Source organism: Bombina bombina, chromosome 4, assembly GCF_027579735.1.
Source record: "Bombina bombina isolate aBomBom1 chromosome 4, aBomBom1.pri, whole genome shotgun sequence".
Taxonomy (NCBI): domain Eukaryota; kingdom Metazoa; phylum Chordata; class Amphibia; order Anura; family Bombinatoridae; genus Bombina; species Bombina bombina.
The window spans coordinates 580,286,211-580,305,876 of NC_069502.1; the positions used below are offsets into that span (position 1 = coordinate 580,286,211).

At 36.9% G+C, this 19,666-nt stretch overlaps 1 protein-coding gene across 1 annotated transcript in view; it reads left to right on the plus strand.

The window, feature by feature from the left end:
- Nucleotides 1-19,666, plus strand: part of UFL1 (UFM1 specific ligase 1) — a 226,186-nt gene that overhangs the window by 9,743 nt on the left and 196,777 nt on the right. The window contains exons 2-5 of the mRNA XM_053710557.1: nt 12,118-12,263; nt 12,409-12,437; nt 13,698-13,795; nt 16,981-17,095. Of these exons, the coding sequence (XP_053566532.1) occupies nt 12,118-12,263; nt 12,409-12,437; nt 13,698-13,795; nt 16,981-17,095 (388 nt within the window). The remainder of the gene's footprint in view (nt 1-12,117; nt 12,264-12,408; nt 12,438-13,697; nt 13,796-16,980; nt 17,096-19,666) is intronic.

Below are 19,666 nucleotides of genomic sequence, written 5' to 3' on the forward strand. Positions count from 1 at the left end.
CACACACATTGTACTTTAGGCATATATTCTCAGTCCCTGTTATGTGTTACTGCCAAAAAAAACTCAATATGTATTCAACAACATCTCCTGAGTACAGTGATACCACCCATGTATAGGTGTGTTGGGTTCTCTGGGGGCTAAAAGGCCTTAATTTTAGGGGGCGCATTCCAGTTTTTCAACTTGGAATTTTCACATCCCATGCACCTATGTCCTATGTAGGACATTTCTGAAGCCGGCCAATGTAATTTACCCCCATCAAACCATATATTTTTGAAAAGTAGACACCCTAGGGTATTTCAAATGCTGGTATTTTAACACTTTCCATGCACTAATTCAACCACCAGTCTTTGTCAAACTATTGGGCAGTCATTTTTTGTGTGTTATTTTTCACACACATTGTACTTTAGACATGAATTCTCAGCTCCTGTTATGTGTTACTGCCAAAGAAGACCCCAATATGTGTTCACCAACATCTCTTGAGTACAGTGATACCACCTATGCATAAGTTTCTTGGCTTGTTCGGGGGGTGTAATGCCAAATGTCCAACATGCGTTTGTGATTTTTTTTTTCACATTTAACATATTTTCTTTGCCTATTGTCTTTTTGGGGGTATTTTAACATATCCCAATTTATTTGTTTCCATGAATGTGCATATTTTTGAAATGTTGACACCCCAAGGTATTGTATATGGTGTGCTTTGATGCATTTGAAGTAACTGTTTTAGCCAAAAAAATTGGAGAAAGTGTATGGTGGCATTTTTTCAATTTTCATTTTTACACACACATTGCTTTTTGACTATGATTTAGGAGAGACTGTTGTAAGTTAGTGCAAAAAAATACTTCAGGTTGTTTTCTGCTAGGCACCCTGTGTACACCTATGCCCCCCATGCATAGGTTTGCCAGGATTTTGGGAAGGTTATGTTACAATTTTATGACTTGTGATTTTAGTTATTAAGTGAGAGTATTTCTTCTGATAGGCCTATCTTTAGTTTGGGGCCTATTGTAAACCCCACTTTTATTTATTGCCATGAATGTGCATATTTTTGAAATGTTGACACCCCAAGGTATTGTATATGGTGTGCTTTGATGCCTTTGAAGCAACCGTTTTAGCCAAAAAAATTGGAGAAAGTGTATGGTGGCAATTTTTCAATTTTCATTTTTACACACACATTGCTTTTTGACTATGATTTAGGAGAGACTGTTGTAAGTTAGTGCAAAAAAATACTTCAGGTTGTTTTCTGCTAGGCACCCTGTGTACACCTATGCCCCCCATGCATAGGTTTGCCAGGATTTTGGGAAGGTTATGTAACAATTTTATGACTTGTGATTTTAGTTATTAAGTGAGAGTATTTCTTCTGATAGGCCTATCTTTAGTTTGGGGCCTATTGTAAACCCCACTTTTATTTATTGCCATGAATGTGCATATTTTTGAAATGTTGACACCCCAAGGTATTGTATATGCTGTGCTTTGATGCCTTTGAAGCAACCGTTTTAGCCAAAAAAATTGGAGAAAGTGTATGGTGGCAATTTTTCAATTTTCATTTTTACACACACATTGCTTTTTGACTATGATTTAGGAGAGACTGTTGTAAGTTAGTGCAAAAAAATACTTCAGGTTGTTTTCTGCTAGGCACCCTGAGTACACCTATGCCCCCCATGCATAGGTTTGCCAGGATTTTGGGAAGGTTATGTTACAATTTTATGACTTGTGATTTTAGTTATTAAGTGAGAGTATTTCTTCTGATAGGCCTATCTTTAGTTTGGGGCCTATTGTAAACCCCACTTTTATTTATTGCCATGAATGTGCATATTTTTGAAATGTTGACACCCCAAGGTATTGTATATGGTGTGCTTTGATGCCTTTGAAGCAACCGTTTTAGCCAAAAACATTGGAGAAAGTGTATGGTGGCAATTTTTCAATTTTCATTTTTACACACACATTGCTTTTTGACTATGATTTAGGAGAGACTGTTGTAAGTTAGTGCAAAAAAAATACTACAGGTTGTTTTCTGCAAGGCACCTTGAGAACACCTATGTCCCCCATGCATAGGTTTGACAGGGGTTTTTGTAAAAAAAAAAAAAAGAACAGCCCCATTTTAGAAAAAAAAATATATTAGTGAAATGTAAAAATCTGGCACATTAAAAGTAAAAAAATAACGACAAAAAATTTAACAGTAAACATAACAAAAAAAAATAACAGCAAATGTATTTATTTTTTAAAAATTGACCATTGTATGGTACCACTTGAAGCAGTCCCCAATGCAGAGTCCAGGCTGTCCAGGGCAATCAGGACAGTGATATACAGTGTCCCTTCTCTGCCCCCTCTTGGTACAGACTCTGCATTTTTTTTGTGGTCTCTGCTTTGCGGCAGTAGGGGGGATTTTAAAAATAAAATGAGTAGCCCCAAGTCTGCTCTCTCCCATCACCGCCCGGGGAGCAGGTGCATCATGGTACAAAATCCCCGAAATGATCTGGAGCTGAAATTGTAAAAAAGTCTGTTTCATTCCGGGGTTTGCTTTTTTGAACAACAAAAAAGCGTTGTGGGTTGCAATCTGCATTAGGTAAATTGCAACCTTTTTGTACCAGGCCCTTGTCTTCCACATAATTAGGTAGGGCTGCAGCAGCTGATCTGCCAGATCAACCCCACCCATATGCCGGTTATAAGACTTGATGCACACTGGCTTCCTTATGATCTCAGCTCTGCCACGTACAGAGACCGCCACCGTCCTCTCTGTGTGGATGGTGGTAAGAAGGTATACATCCTTCTTGTCTCTGTACTTAAGTGCCAACAGCTCCTCTTGGCGCAGAGCTGAGGTCTCCCCCCTTTGTAGCCGGGTGCGTACAAGTTGTCCTGGGAAACCTGTGCGGTTCTTTTTAATAGTGCCGCAAGCTACTGTATCAAAGCAATACAGTAGCTTGAACAAAAGGACACTTGTATAAAAATTGTCTAAGTACAAGTGATACCCTTTGTTCATTAGGGGTAATATCAGGTCCCAGACAATCTTGCCAGTGGTTCCCATATGTTCTGGGCAACCTGGAGGGTCAAGGTGGCTATCCTTTCCCTCATACACCCAGAAGGCCTGAGTATACCCAGTCTCGCTCTCACAGAGCTTATACACCTTTACCCCATACCTGGAGCGCTTGGAAGGAATATACTGCTTGAATCCCAGCCTTCCCTTATACTTCATCAGGGATTCATCAACGCATATATTCCTTCCAGGTGTATAAGCCTCTGCAAACCTGGCAGAAAAGTGGGTAATCAGGGGGCGGATTTTATACAGCCTGTCAAATTGGGGATGCTCCCTAGGGGGGCACAGGCTGTTGTCGCTGAAGTGCATGAAATGAAGAATCATTTCATACCTCTGCCTCGACATACTCTGGGAGAAAATGGGGGTAGAGCAGATGGGGCTACTGCTCCAGTAGGAGCGAACGGAGGGTTTCTTTATGATGCCCATCAGCATAGTCAATGCCCAGAATTTTTTAAATTCTGGCACATTGATGGGGGCCCATTGCTGCTTTGCCAAATATGTTTCAGGCTTTGCAGCACGGAACTGATGGGCATATAAATTAGTTTGGGCGACAATGTTCCCCAATACATCATCACCCAGAAACACCTCCAGAAACTGTTGGGGGCTAAAACCTGCCACATCTATATTTATGCCAGCATTTGATGTGAAGGGTGGGATATCTGGCCTCTGGAGATGAGGCAATACCCACTCTTCAGCGGCAATGGCAGCAACACGCCTCCTTCTAGCAGGGGGGCTAGCAGGGGGGCTGGCAGGGGGGCTAGCAGCCACAGATACATCAATATCAGTTGAGACTGCATCTAATGATGTATCTGAGCATATGGCAGGGTCAAAATTGGGGTCTGAGTCAGACATAGAGGCATCTGACTCTGACGCAAGGATGGCATATTCCTCCTCAGCACTATATGTTTTCTTTGACATTATTGTATCTGTCACAGAAAACCAAAATTAATTAATTAATTAACTAAATGGCCTTTGGGTTTTTTAAAAAAAAGTACAGCTATGCTAATGCCAGTGATTTATAGCGATCACTGGCAAGCTAGGGGTTAAATACTCTTTAAATTAACTAAATGGCTCTGAAAGGAGCGTTTGGGTTTTTAAAAAATTACAACAACAAAAATTAACCCCTAAAAAATGCACAGACAGCAAAAAGTACAGCTATGCTAATGCCAGTGATGTATAGCGATCACTGGCAAGCTAGGGGTTAAATAGTCTTTAAATTAAATTAGCTAAATGGCTCTGAAAGGAGCCTTTGGGTTTTAAAAAAAAAAATACAACAACAAAAATTAACCCCTAAAAAAATGCACAGACAGCAAAAAAAAGTGCAGCTGTGCTACTGCCAGTGATTTATAGTGATCACTGGCAAGCTAGGGGTTAATGGCTCTGAAAAGAGCCTTTGGATTTTAAATTTTTTACCAAATAAAAGAAATAAATCTCTCTCTGCTAAAATACAGGTCTCTCTCTCTCTCCAACAAAATAGCAAGTGAGGAGAGGGAGGGAGATCCACACTGATCAGAGTCAATATTTACAAATATTGACCTGATCAGACAAATGGGAGATTTTATTATTTTTTTTTTTTTTGTGGAAATGCTCAGATTGGGTGACCCTAGCTTGCCCCTATGGTGAGGCAGGCTAGGGACACCCCCAGAGGCCCCATGATGCACTGGGCATCGCCATTTTAGAAGCCTCATGGGGGAGGGGGGGGCTATATGTGGGGGCTTTTTTATTTTTTTAGCGTTTTTATTCCCATTTTTTATTTTTTATTTATACACTAACTAAGTGCCTCGACCCACCGAGGCACTTAGCACACTAGCAGAGCATCGGAAGCGTGTCCGATCGCTTCCAAATGGTCTGCTGCACTGCCGGGCTCCACGTGGAGCAAAACCGGAAGTGATCACTCAAGGGGGAGTGATCAATCCGGTCCCGGCACTCCGGAACAGCACTGCAGGGATGCCTAGACATCGAGGCATCTCTGCGGTACTGTAAAAGTGTCTGGAAGCGATCTTGATCGCTTCCAGCACTCACTTTAGGCGAGGACGTGCAGGGTACGTCGTCAGGCGTTAACTGCCTTTTTTTTTCAGACGTACCCTGCACGTCCTCGGTCACTAAGGGGTTAAGCACCTTTCTAATGTACTCCTTGTATCACATTTTCTTCATTCTCTTAGTATCTTTTATTTAAAACAGCAAAAATGTAAGCTTAGTAGCCGGTCCATTTTTGGTTCAGCACCTGAGTAGCGCTTGCTGATTGGTGTCTAAATGTAGCCACCAATCAGCAAGCACTACCCAGGTGCTGAACCAAAAATGGGCCGGCTCCTAAGCTTTAATTCTTGTTTTTTCAAATAAAGATACCAAGAAAATGTGATGATAGGAGTAAATTAGAAAGTTGCTTAAAATTGCATGCTCTGATTCATAAAAGTTTAATTTTGACATGATTATTCATTTAAATATTGCATAAGTTATTCCCTCTGTAGTGGTCTCCATCTGACTTACTAATACTGTTTCATTGTTGGCAGTCGTGTTAGCTACAAAAACGTGATTAACAAAGCTGTTATAAAAACCCTTTTCTTTTAAAAGAGAACATTTTACCAAGTTCACCTGCCATGTGAAATACTGAACAAACTGCATGAATACAAAAACAAAACAAAACACTATCCTACAAAGATACAACCTTTAATAATATATTGTCCCTGAAATCCCCTGAGATTTGATATAGCTAGAGAGACTGCCAGGATCTCTAGTATTCACAATTTCACTAGTTTCAAAGGCAAGAATGACAGAATGAAACTTTTCCACGTTGAAATGTGCAGTCATTAGAAATGTGTTGAACTATTTCAAGCCCACAACTAGTTAAAGGGACATCATACTCATATGCTAAATCACTTTAAATGATGCAGTAGAACTGTTAAAAGCGGACAGGAAAATATCACCTGAGCATCTCTATGTACAGTTGTGCTCTTAGGTTTACATACCCTGGCAGAATTTGTGATTTCTTGGCCATTTTTCAGAGAATATGAATGATAACACAAAAACTTTTCTTTCACTAATGGTTAGTGTTTGGCTGAAGCCATTTATTATCAATAAACTGTGTTTACTCTTTTTAAATCATAATGACAACAGAAACTACCCAAATGACCCTGATCAAAAGTTTACATACCCTAGTGATTTTGGCCTGATAACATGCACACAAGTTGACACAAAGGGGTTTGAATGGCTATTAAAGGTAACCATCCTCACATGTGATCTGTTTGCTTGTAATTAGTGTGTGTATCAAAGGTCAATGAGTTTCTGGACTCCTGACAGACCCTTGCATCTTTCATCCAGCGCTGCACTGACATTTCTGGATTCTGAGTCATGGGGAAAGAAAAAGAATTGTCAAAGGATCTGTGGGAAAAAGGTAGTTGAACTGTATACAACAGGAAAGGGATATAAAAAGATGTCCAAGGAATTGAGAATGCAAATCAGCAGTGTTCAAACTCTAATCAAGAAGTGGAAAATGAGGCGTTCTGTTTGATAACATAATGCATTAATCTTGCCATCAATTCTGACCAAATTTCCTGTGCCTTTGTAGCTCACACATCCCCAAAACATCAGCGATCCACCTCTGTGTTTCACAGTAGGAATGGTGTACCTTTCATCATAGGCCTTGTTGACTCCTCTCCAAATGTAGCGTTTATGGTTGTGGCCAAAAAGCTCAATTTTGGTCTCATCGCTCCAAATGACTTTGTGCCAGAAGGTTTGAGGCATGTCTCTGTGCTGTTTGGCGTATTGTAAGCGGGATACTTTGTGGCATTTGCGTAGTAATGGCTTTCTTCTGGCGACTCGACCATGCAGCCCATCTTTCTTCAAGTGCCTCCTTATTGTGCATCTTGAAACAGCCACACCACATGTCCTGTATTTCACCTGAAGTTATTTGTGGGTTTGTCTTTGCATCCCGAACAATTTTCCTGGCAATTTTGGCTGAAATTTTAGTTGGTCTACCTGACCGTGGTTTGGTTTCAACAGAACCCCTCATTTTTCACTTCTTTATTAGAGTTTGAACACTGCTAAAATGCATTCTCAATGCCTTGGATATCTTTTTATATCCCTTTCTTGTTTTATACAATTCAACTACCTTTTCCTGCAGATCCTTTGACAATTCTTTTTCTTTCCCCATGACTCAGAATCGTCAGTGCAGCACTGGATGAAAGATGCAAGGGTCTGTCAGGAGTCCAGAAACTTATTGACCTTTTATACACACACACTAATTACAAGAAAACAGATCACAGGTGAGGATGGTTAACTTTAATAGCCATTCAAACCCATTTGTGTCAACTTGTGTGCATGTTATCAGGCCAAAATCACCAGGGTATGTAAACTTTTGATCAGGATCATTTGGGTAGTTTCTGTTGTCATTATGATTTAAAAAGAGTAAACACAGTTGATTGATAATAAATGGCTTCAGCCAAACACTAACCATGAGTGAAAGAATAGTTTTTGTGTTATCATTCATATTCTCTGAAAAATGGCCAAGAAATCATAAATTCTGCCAGGGTATGTAAACTTATGAGCACAACTGTAAAAAAGGAAGATATTTTACCTCACAATTTCCTCAGTTAACCAGAGTAAGTCCTGTGTAAAACGTTATACTTCAGCTGCTGTTCAGCTGCAGGTAAAAAAAAAATGAAGAAATGAACAGCAGCCAATCAGCATCAACAATGCTGAGGTCATGAACTCTTTTACTGTGATCTCATGAGATTTCACTTAAAGGGACAGTAAACACCAGAATTTTTGTTGTTTAAAAAGGTAGATAATCCCTTTATTACCCATTCCCCAATTTTGCATAACCAACACAGTTATAATAATATACTTTTTACCTCTGTGATTACCTTGTATCTATGCCTTTTCAAACTGCCCCCTTATTTCAGTTCTTTTGACAGACATTTATTTTTAGCCAATCAGTGCTTGCTCTTAGGAGCTTCACGTGCCGGAGCTCAATGTTATCTATATGAAACACATGAACTAACGCCCTCTAGTGGTGAAAAACTGTCAATGTTTTCTGATTAGAGGCAGTCTTCAAGGTCTAAGAAATTAGCACATGAACCTCCTAGATTTAGATTTCAACTCAGAATACCAAGAGAACAAAGCAAAATTGGTAATACAAGTAAATTGGAAAGTTTTTTAAAATTACATGCCCTATATATAGAGATAAAATTCAGCTGAAGAACTTGATAAACATTGAATTGGAAGAGCTAGGGCTTAATCTATGCTAATATTATTTTTGTATTATTTACTGTTAATTAAGATATGTTGAATCCAGGTTATATCATTAAGACAGTCAAGTTTGACTGTAGACTACTTCCTTGTTAAATGTTTAAATCGCGTCTTGTATGGCGTAAACAAAATGTTGGAAGTTATTACGCTGAATAATAAAAATTAAAAAAATAAATAAATTACATGCCCTATTTAAATCATGAAAGATTTTTTTTTACTTTACTGTCCCTTTAACTCTTATGAGATTTCATAGTAAACTTTCTTAAACTGAATAGGGAAATAACATGAGTGTGCATGAGGCTCACTCCCTTGCCGGTCCCGAGACAGACATACTGATTTGCTGCTTAAAGTCCTTTACAATGGGGTGTTAATACTTAGGACATTTTGAGTTAAAATATATTACTTTTTTACATAGAGATGTTTAGGTGGTATTTTCTAGTCAGCTTTTTACAGCTAAGCTGCATCACTATTAAGCGCTTCAACATTTGTGTATCATAGCCCTTTAAGGTGTTCCATAACTCCTTGGAACAATTAACATATTTGAATAAAAACCTTTTCTGTGTTGTTAAAAAGTAGTAGGTTTTATAATTCCATGATCTTGAACAATAGTATAGTATGATCTTCCTTTCACAAACTGGCTTAAAGGAACATGAAAACCTAAATTTGTTTTTCATGATTCAGACAGAGCATACCATTTTTTTTTTAAAGTTTTTAATTTACTCCTATTATCATATTTCTTTCATATAGATGGCGAGAGTCCACAAGCTGTTATGTATGGGATATAAATTCCTACCAGGAGGAGGCAAAGTTTCCCAAACATCAAAAGACTATAAATATCCCTCCCACCTCGCTCATACCAGTTTGCAAAGCGGCCACTTCGTCTTCTCTGCATACCTTTTCTAAATTTTACCATTTTTGTGTTTTTTGCCTCGTCAGAAGCAGCTTTTTGGTAGAAAGGTCCGTCAGACATTTGTCTGTTTGATAATTGTGCCTATATTTTGAGTTTTCTCATAAGACATTATTTTGGGTTTTAGATTTATTAATCATTCTTTCATGATTGATATTGCATACAATTTTAAACATCTTTCTAATGTACTTCTATTATCAACTTTGCTTCATTCTCTTGCTATCTTTTGTTGAAGGAGCAGCAATGCACTACTGAGAGCTAGCTGAACAGATCCACCGAGCCAATCACAAGATAAATATATGTGCAGCCACCAATCATCGGCTAGCTCCCAGTAGTGCATTGCTGTTCATGAGCTTACCTTAGTATGCTTTTCAACAAAGGATACTAAAAGAATGAAGAAAATGAGATAGAACTGAAAAGTTGTTTAAAATTGCATGCTCTATCTGATTTGTGAAAGTATAATTGTTACTTTACTGTCCCTTTTTAATAATAGAGAAGCTTTAGTCTGGTACATAGGTTTCTAACAAAGAAACAAGAAATCCATTGTAGAGTATTATGTGCTTCCTATTGTAGACACATTTTTGCCAACAATGGTTGGTACATAAATTCAGCAAATTAAGTGTTCTTTAAATTTGACTCAGCCTTTGCTCCTCTCTCCGTCTAATTTTTAGCAATGTTTTGTTTGTATGAAAGACTTTTTCACACAAGCAGCTTACAAAACTAGGAAAACATTATTAGGTGGCAATGCAACGAAGTTGCAGGACAACCTATTGTTATTGTCAGGATTATTATTATTTTTTTTTATTATTATTATTCCGCCAAGCTTATTCAAGTGCTTATAAAAACAACAGCATAACTCAAAAACTAATGAAACTTGGCACAATGCTAGAGATCTATGCTGTGCATAATCCTGTGCAACATAAATCTCATAAGTCATGTGATCTAGCAGCCATATTGCTTTTTGCGACAAATTCTTGAAAATCTTCTTCTCCGGAACCGCTTACGTTACAGTTGTGAAACTTGCTGTGTGTATTGCTGTACTGACCTAGAATAAAGTTTGTTCAAGAGAAGTGATTTAGTCACATGATCTAGCTGCCATTTTGAAATGTGCAAAAATCTTAAAACATCTTCTTCTGTGAAACCGCTAAGTGCAATGAAGCGCAATTTTGCACATGTGCTCCTTGCAAGGTCATCTACCAAGTTTGCTCAAACTGCAAATTTTTCATAATTTAACATGGCTGCTATAAGCCATTCGCCTTTTTATCGCTGTTTAATTGTGTACATTTGCATTTTATGCATTATGTTTACACTATTTAACTATATTACAGACACATGAGTACACATAGTCATGACCCCTAAAGGCAATATTGCAGTAAAAATTCGCACTGCGCAGTAGCCTTCGTGAAATAAAACATTTGCAAATTTTCATAAAACTTATGCAAATTGCAGAGGTATATAGTGAGCATTAGTATGTGCAATTTGAAAGCCATACAATGCATAGCTTGGCGGCCATTTTGTTTTGTATGTGCTGTTTTTAAAAACTACAAAACTCTTCTCCGAAACCGCTTATGGCACAGACTTCAAATTTTGTTTACAGAGTTATCTTATGACTAACATTTTAGATTTGTTCAAGAGAAGTTAATAGGTCATGTGGTTTGGCAGCCATTTTGAATTGTTCAAAAACGCCCTAACAATATTTTTAAATTAATAATAAAACAAAAACAGTTTTACAAAAATGCTTTATTTTTGCCATGTTTATTGACATCTATGGTGAGAATTATTGTGCATAATATGGAGGCTATATATCATATGATCTGGCAGCCATTTTGTTTTATGCGAAAATTTCGAAAATCTATTTTCTCTTCAGCTGCTTATGTTAGAACTGTGAAACTAGCTGTATAACCTTATATTGTGAAATAGTCACATTTGTTCATGTTGAAGGAATTGGTCACAAGCTATGGCAGCCATATTGGTTTATGCGAAATTTTTGAAAATGTGATTTCTTTGCACCTGCTTATGTTAAAGCTGTGAAATTTGCTGTATAGCTATATATTGTGACTTAGCAGCTTGTATGCCATTGCAAAGGCGCGATGCGCGTGGCCACCTCTATTGCTGCTTGCAGCTATATTTTTATGTTTGTGGTTTGCAGGCTTATATTAGGGTGTACTTATTTATGAAGTTTGCCTATGTGGTCTACTTGTGTGTTGTCTCAGGTCTTGTAGTTAGTAAAGTGACAGACAAATGGGCACCACGTTGTGTAACACTGTGTATCAAAAGCATTTCCAGAGCAAGATTTGGTGCTACTAAATCTTTAGTGCTTTTAGGGCCGGCTGGCACTCTTATCTACCAGATAGCTTCTCCTTCACAAGTGGTGAGCACACACCCAGGGCACAAGCATGGGCAGCCATGAGATCCAAGTGAAACTTTTATTTCAATGCAACATGTTTGTCAGCTCAAAATACTAGCAGGGCCAGCTAATATTTTGAGCTGAGGAATGCTTTAGTGCCCCCTTTAAAGGATATAATAGCTAAGACAGGTCTTGACAAATCCTGGTATACAGATAGCCATAGATCTTTCAATTTTACTCATAGCTTCTAACATTAGTGATTGTTATACATGCTGTATATCTATATGCTAACACATCTCACTGGCTCTTTAAAAAAAAGTGTGTAATTCTTCTTTTCTTGCCGGCTACTAAATTTGCCAACCCATGAGGAAGTAATGTTTTTCAATCACACATAATTTGTACATTCATTTCATTAGCGTTTGTTTCATCATACAGTTTAGAAACATGCTTGTGTGTATGGTAACATTGGTATTGAATGAAAAGTGTCATCCTCTGTTTCACCAATCAAACAGCTGTTTTTTCTTGATATTCTGACAAACTACTGTGAAATTTTAAAAGCTCTAACTTATGGTTATTATTTTTATGTAGGTTGTCCGAGCGTAACTGCATAGAAATTGTTGCTAAGTTGATTGCTGAAAAACAGCTTGATGTAGTGCATACTCTTGATGGGAAGGAATATATTACACCCTCACAGATAACAAAGGAGATAAAGGATGAGCTTCAGTATCGAGGAGGTTGGTGTAGTTTATTTTATTTAATACCTTTTACTATATAACTATATATATATATATATTTTTATGTTGAAATTTTTGTTGACAAAAAAAATCACCTTTGGTAGATGCACTGTTTAAATAACTTTGTTTTTATTTTTTATTAAAGGTCGAGTAAATATAGTTGACCTTCAACAGGTAAGTAGAGTATTATTTATGCAGACAGCTGTTAGTATTTAATTTATTTGTTTTGAATTCGTTTTTTCCCAACAAAATAGATGCACAGCAGTATACAGTTGTCTTCTCCACATAAAATGTTGCCAGCCACATGGGAACAGTATGATTTTTCAATATTATATTCTGCTACTTATAAATGATAGGTAAGCTATCCAGAGCACACATTAATTCCATTATTTAATATGATCTAAGTTAACGATAATTAGTTCAAAATTAATATTAGCTAATTTATTTTAAAACTGGTTATATCTCTCTAGAGCAGGAGTATCAAGCTCATTGTATCCGGGGGCCACTGGCCAAGTGTTCTTCTTCCATGTGGGCCACTTGAACAGAGTGAGTGCTCTGTAACTGGATATACTAGAAACTGGAAGTGACATTTACCCAAGTAGTAGTGAATGATTGGAGTTGTAGCCCTCAATAGCCATACACAATTGTGTATATCTTGTGAGTGCCAAGTGAAGTGATCATTCTAGAACTGAATAAAATGTGACCTTTATCAAGCATTGCTTAATGGGAGTTGATACATGCTTGACTTTATATTTATTTTGTCAGTGCCTATATAGAGCATCAACTTGTTACACCAATTAGAACCCTAAAAAAATTGATGGCGCCAAATTAATAATTTATCTAATAAACAAGGGAGGGTCAGATTAAACTATCTTGAGGGTCGCATATGGCCCCAGGACCGGTACTTTGAGTCCACTACTCTAGAGAGATGCTGGTAGAAATGTTATCTATTCTTTTTTTTTTCCACCTCCTAGGAATGAGTTAAGTGACACTATTTATTACAATGTGGAATAATTGGGTCCTCAACTTACATACAACAGGTAGCAGCTGATTATATAGGAAAACAAGTGGATCAAATCCTGGGTGCAGGCACAGCAAATTTACACACAAACATTGGAGAATTAGAGAAATACATGAGTAGACTCTTAACGAGAGAAGGGAAATAGTAGCATGGCTGAAGAGTACATAAATAAATAAAGAAATATTTTGTATTAGTGGCAGCTATTATAATTAATATGATTTGGAATTCTATATAATTTATTTGTAATACTTATTTGTTTATTAATTTATTCAGTATTAATTACCTTTACAAATAGAAACACGCATTTCTGACTAAGACAAAAAATTATCAACATCTTTAATATGAAGGTTAATCTATAAGTTTTAATAAATACAATTAAAATGTTGTTGTTATTATTATATATTTTTTTTTAGGTGGTAAATGTTGATCTTACCCACATTGAAAGCAGAGCCAATAATTTGGCCAAGTTAGATAAGGGGATTCATCTGGTGCTTGGACAGCTTATGGATGAGTAAGTAATTTAAACAAGATATAATGTATCATGCTGCAGTCTTAACCAGAATTTTGCTTCATAAAGGGGTGTTTACTGTGATTTAAGTCCACGTAAAGATGAATAAATCATGCCTTAAGCTTCATACCATTTAAATATTAATTTTTTTCTTTCATGATTCAGATAGCGCATGCGATTTTAAACAACTTTCCAATTTACTCCTATTATCTAATTTGTTTTGTTCTCCTGGTGTCCTTTGATAAAAAAAGGATACCTAGGTAGGTTAAGGAGTTGCTGATTGGTGGCTGCTCATATATGCCTCATGTCGTTTGCACACCTGTGTTCAGCAAGCTTCTAGTAGTGCATTGCTGCTTCTTCAACAAAGTATACCAAGAGAATGAAGCAAATTAAATAATAGAAGTACATTGGGACGTTGTAAATTTGTATTCTCTATCTATGTCATGAAATAAACATTTTGGGTTTCATGTCCCTTTAAAGGGACAATTAAGTAAAAAATAACTTTCATGAGTAAACAATTTTAACCAACTTTTCAATTTACTTCAATTTTTCTTGGTATCCTTTGCCGAAGAGCATACTTAGGTTTAGGAGCATCAATGCACTGCTTGGAGCTAGTTGCTGATTGGTGGCTGCACATATATGCCTCTTTTTATTGGCTCAAATATCTAGCTCCCAGTAGTGCACTCCCTTTCATTCAACAAAGGATACCAAAAGAACAAAACAAATTTGGTAATAAGTCATTTGGAAAGTTGGTTTAAATTGCATTCTCTATCTGTATCATAAAAGTTTGATTTTTACTTTACTGTCACTTGAAGTGAAATAAACTTTGCAAGAATATAAGATGACATTGTGCTTCTCATTCATTTTCAGTTTTATAGAAAAGTTTCAATGAGGAATCGTCCTCTATATATGCTAATTATTAATACTTATTTTTGTATCTGGGTACTGCAAAAAGTCTGGATACTATGGATCTTTAACCAAAATATAATTTGTTTTATAAAAAAGGACATACAAGTGCTATAGCAAAATGCCCTAATGCCAAAAGAATCCACCTGGATGCAGCGTATGCAAACGAAGCCACAAAAAAAACACGCAACCGCCCGCACAAAACAACGAAAAAACACGTAACCGCCCGCAAGAAATAAAAAAAAATAACTGCCCGCACAAAGTATTAACAAACACCGAAACCGCTAATCCCTACATCGCAAAATAATAAAGTAATTAACCCCTAATTCGCAAATAACATAATTAAAATATTAACCCTTAAACCGCCAACTCCCCACATCGCAATAAACCTAATTAACCTATTAACCCCTAAACCGCCAAACCCCCACATCGCAATCAACCGAATTAAACTATTGACTCCTTAACCACCAAGCCCCCCAACGCAAATAACTAATTTAATTACTAAGCCCTCTAACCTAACACCCCCTAATACTATGTTAAACTTAAAAAATAAAACATTAAATTACAAAAAATAAACTCTAAAATTACAAAAAATAAACTTTAAAATTACAGAAAAAAACACTTAAAAACCTAAACCACACATTGCCCCTAAAGGGGCATTTGTAAGGACATTGCCTATAAAAGGGCATTCAGCTCTTTTACCGTCCTTAAAAGGGCAATCTGCACTTTTTCAGCCCAATAAATCCCTTATCTTAAAAATAAAAATAAATCTTTAAACTAAACCCCAAATAGGTACTCACCGTTCCTGAAGTCTAGCGGAGAAGGTCTTCTTCCAGGCGACTCCACCATCTTCTATCATGATCCTGAGCAAAGGCGGCGCGGAGTGGCGGTGTGGAGCTGGTTTCCCCCGAAGCACGGATCCTCAACGGCGGCGGTCCTCAGCAGCGTGGAGGCTCCTCTTCATGCGATAGTCCGTCGCACACGGAAGATTGAATGCAAGGTACCCTATATTTATTGGGGTACCTTGCATTCCTATTGGCTGAAATATTGAAATCGGCCAATAGGGTGAGAGCTACTGAAATCTTATTGGCTGATTTGAACAACCAATAGGATTTTAGTAGCTCTAATCCTATTGGCTGATTTCAAAATTTCAGCCAATAGGAATGCAAGGTACCCTAAATTGAATGCGGTACCTTGCATGTAATCTTCAGTATACGACGGACATCGTATGAAGAGGAGCCTCCACGTCGCAGAGGAACGACAACGCCGCTGAGGACCGCCGCTGAGGATCCACGCATCGGGGATGATAGCTCCGCACCAGAACTCTGCGTCACATTGGTTCCGGATCAAGATAGAAGATGATGGAGCCGCCTGGAAGAAGACCTTCTCCGCCGGACTTCAGGAATGGTGAGTACCTATTTGGGGCTTAGTCTTAGGCTTTTTTTTTAGTTTTTGGGGTGGCTTTTTTTTTTTTTTAGATTAGGTTTTTTGGGGCTGGAAAAGAGCTGATTGTCCTTTTAAGTGCAGTAGAAGAGCTGAATGCCCTTTTAAGAGCAATTCCCATACAAATGCCCCTTTAGGGTCAATGTGTGTTTTAGGTTTTTCTTAGTGTTCGTTTTTTTTATTTTTGGGGGTTTTGGTTGGTGGAGGGTTTTATTGTTAGTGGGTAATTGGTAATTTGTTTAGGTAAAAGAGCTGTTTAACTTAGGGCAATGATTTACGGAAGCCCCTTTAAGGGCTATTGGTAGTTTAGTGTTAGATTAGGGGGTGTTTTTATTTTTTATAGGGGTATTAGTTTAGGTTTCCTTTTTTTTTGTATTTTGGATAGCTTTGTTTATTTTTTTCTGTAATTTTACATTTTTTAATTTGTGCTTTGGGGTTTGTAGTTTATTTTTTTTTTTTTTTTTTAAAATAGACTACCCTCTGGTCAGGCTTATTGCCTAGTATTAAATAAAAGGATATATCATTACATTTATTAGTTTGTCAATTCAGTGATTATCAGTTAATAGAAATAGAATAATACACAATCAGCACATCTAAGCCAAGTTTGATTAATAAGGAGAAATGTCCGTTAGATAGCCACATTTAACTTAAATGGTCTGGATTGAGGTTAATTTAAATCAGTAAATTGATCAAAATTAGTCCCATTAAATATTATTTGGTTTCTTTAATGTTGCAAGTACTAATTAGTTTTAATTATAGCCTAAGAAATTAGAATGTGCATTTACTATATTATTACATTTTACAAAAAAGATCAGTGTGTGTGCATCTTTCTTTATTAGAACCTATCTGGATCGTATTGCAGAAGAAGTTAATGACAAGCTTCAAGAAGCTGGCCAAGTGACGATATCAGAACTCTGCAAGGCATATGACCTCCCAGGAGACTTTATAACAGAGGTGATACAATTCAGAATTCATTTAAAGAAGAATAACTAACATGTTAAAAAAGCTTCTTTATGCACGTGGGTCTGTTAGTCAATAAAATAGCAACAGTCTTATTGGAAATTGAAAACCCTGCAAAGGGGGTTACACACACAGTAGAAGTACTGCTCGGGACCCCCAGAACACTGCTGGCCCTCCTTGGAAACCGTCACTGATACAATCACCAGCGCTAGTTACACTTCTGATTGTGGGGCTACCACTGCAGATTGGATCAGTGGAGATTCTCGCTCGGGACCATCAGTAGTGCAGAGTCAGTAGTTTTAAAATTACATGCTCTAACAAATGTATTGTCATTTTTTAAAGTATGGTCCTTTAAGGAGCTTTTGGTCCTGTAATAGCACAGGTCTTACTGAAAGGGGTTAAATGTATTGGAAATTGCTCCTGAAAGTTGATTTTTGTTATTGAAATAGATTAATTAAAGCCACCAATCATAACATTTTCAGCTCCTAACTATTTTATTAAGAGAGATAAGATAAGCAGATATAACATTCATGCAGGCTCAGACCATTTGAACTTGAATAATCTTGAGAACAATGAGCACAACCAGCTATTTCAAAAACAAAAAGGCAAAAGTTAAACAGTTACGCTAATTCAATATTAATGATTTCGAATATGTTTGAATGCAGTTTTTTTCACACAGCTATTAATATCTATTTATGAAGTATGCAATTAGTTTCACTCCATATTCAGTAATTTTTTAATGTGTTAATTTTCCTGTTATAAATGTCAACTTGTGGTTTGAGCAATATTATTTTTAATGAAATTAAAAACTGATTGTGTTTTATTAATATGTGTAAAAAGATAATTTGCAAAAATGTTAATATTGAAAGAAAAAATAATGCTGCTAGAAACAGGGCAAAAAAGTATTCAAAAGATCAAGACTGTAAAATGTAAAAAAGCAAATGTTGCGGGAAAATAATTTTTTGATAGATTGGAATACCACTGTTGAAATGACTCATATGCAAGATATCGCAAGTGCAATATATTTGAAAAGCTTGTAATAAGTGAGTTATTAGAATATATTCAAATGGATTGCAATGGTTTAAAATCTAAAAAAGTCATTGGATTTAAGATGGTTTGGAATGGGGACCATAGCAAGAGATTTAAAAATCAAAAGCAGGAATAAACTTAAAGAAAAGTTAAAAGTCAAAATTGCCTTTTCTGTTCCATTGCTGTGCTCAGAGGTTATGAACTCTACTTAAATGAGAGAATGAAAGATCTAAGCCAGAGGGTTAAGAGTTCCTGTCCTGTTTATTCCTAGGTGAGATAATGCGATCTGAGGAGTTTACATAGGAGCAGAGAGCAGGGCTGGACTGGGAAATATATAAATATATATATTTATTTATATTAAGGGACTGCACTCTCACGTAATGGTGCCGGTACAAAGTTGCACATACATTGAAAGGAGGACCACACTCGCTGGATTTAAAGCATACATTCCCACATACAGTATATACTGTATATGTGTGTGTGTGTGTATATATATATATATATATATATATATATATATATATATTTAGGGCTGCAACAACTAATCAGTAAGATTGATCATAAAAATAGTTGTCAAAGAATCTTATTATCAATTAGGTGGTCAGCAAATAGTTGGTTAATTGCACAGTACCAGCTGCTTCAATCCGATGAACTCCTGCACATTTTTCTCTTGTTAAGTGTATCCAGTCCACGGATTATCCATTACTTGTGGGATATTCTCCTTCCCAACAGGAAGTTGCAAGAGGATCACCCACAGCAGAGCTGCTATATAGCTCCTCCCCTCACTGCCATATCCAGTCATTCTCTTGCAACTCTCAACAAAGATGGACGTAGTAAGAGGAGAGTGGTGTATTATAGTTAGTTTTTTAACTTCAATCAAAAGTTTGTTATTTTTAAATGGTACCGGAGTGTACTGTTTAATCTCAGGCAGCATTAGAAGAAGAATCTGCCTGTGATTTCTATGATCTTAGCAGAAGTAACTAAGATCCACTGCCGTTCTCACATATTCTGAGGAGTGTGGTAACTTCAGAGGGGGAATGGCGTGCAGGTTTTCCTGTAATAAGGTATGTGCAGTTAATATATTTCTAGGGATGGAATTTGCTAGAAAATGCTGCTGATACCGGATTAATGTAAGTTAAGCCTTAAATGCAGTGATAGCTACTGGTATCAGGCTTATTAACAGAGATACATACTCTTATAAAAGTGTAATATAAAACGTTTGCTGGCATGTTAATCGTTTTTATATATGTTTGGTGACAAAACTTATTGGGGCCTAGTTTTTTTCCACATGGCTGGCTTGATTTTTGCCTAGAAACAGTTTCCTGAAGCTTTCCACTGTTGCAATATGAGTGGGAAGGGCCTATTTTAGTGCTTTTCTGTGCAGCTAAAAATACTGACAGAGAGATTCAGCCTCCCTCTGCATGATACAGGACATCTCTGAAGGGCTCAAAAGGCTTCAAAGTCGTGTTTGAGGAGGGTAACAATCACAGTAGACTGTGGCAGTTGTCTTGACTGTGTTTAAAAAACGTTTTTGTC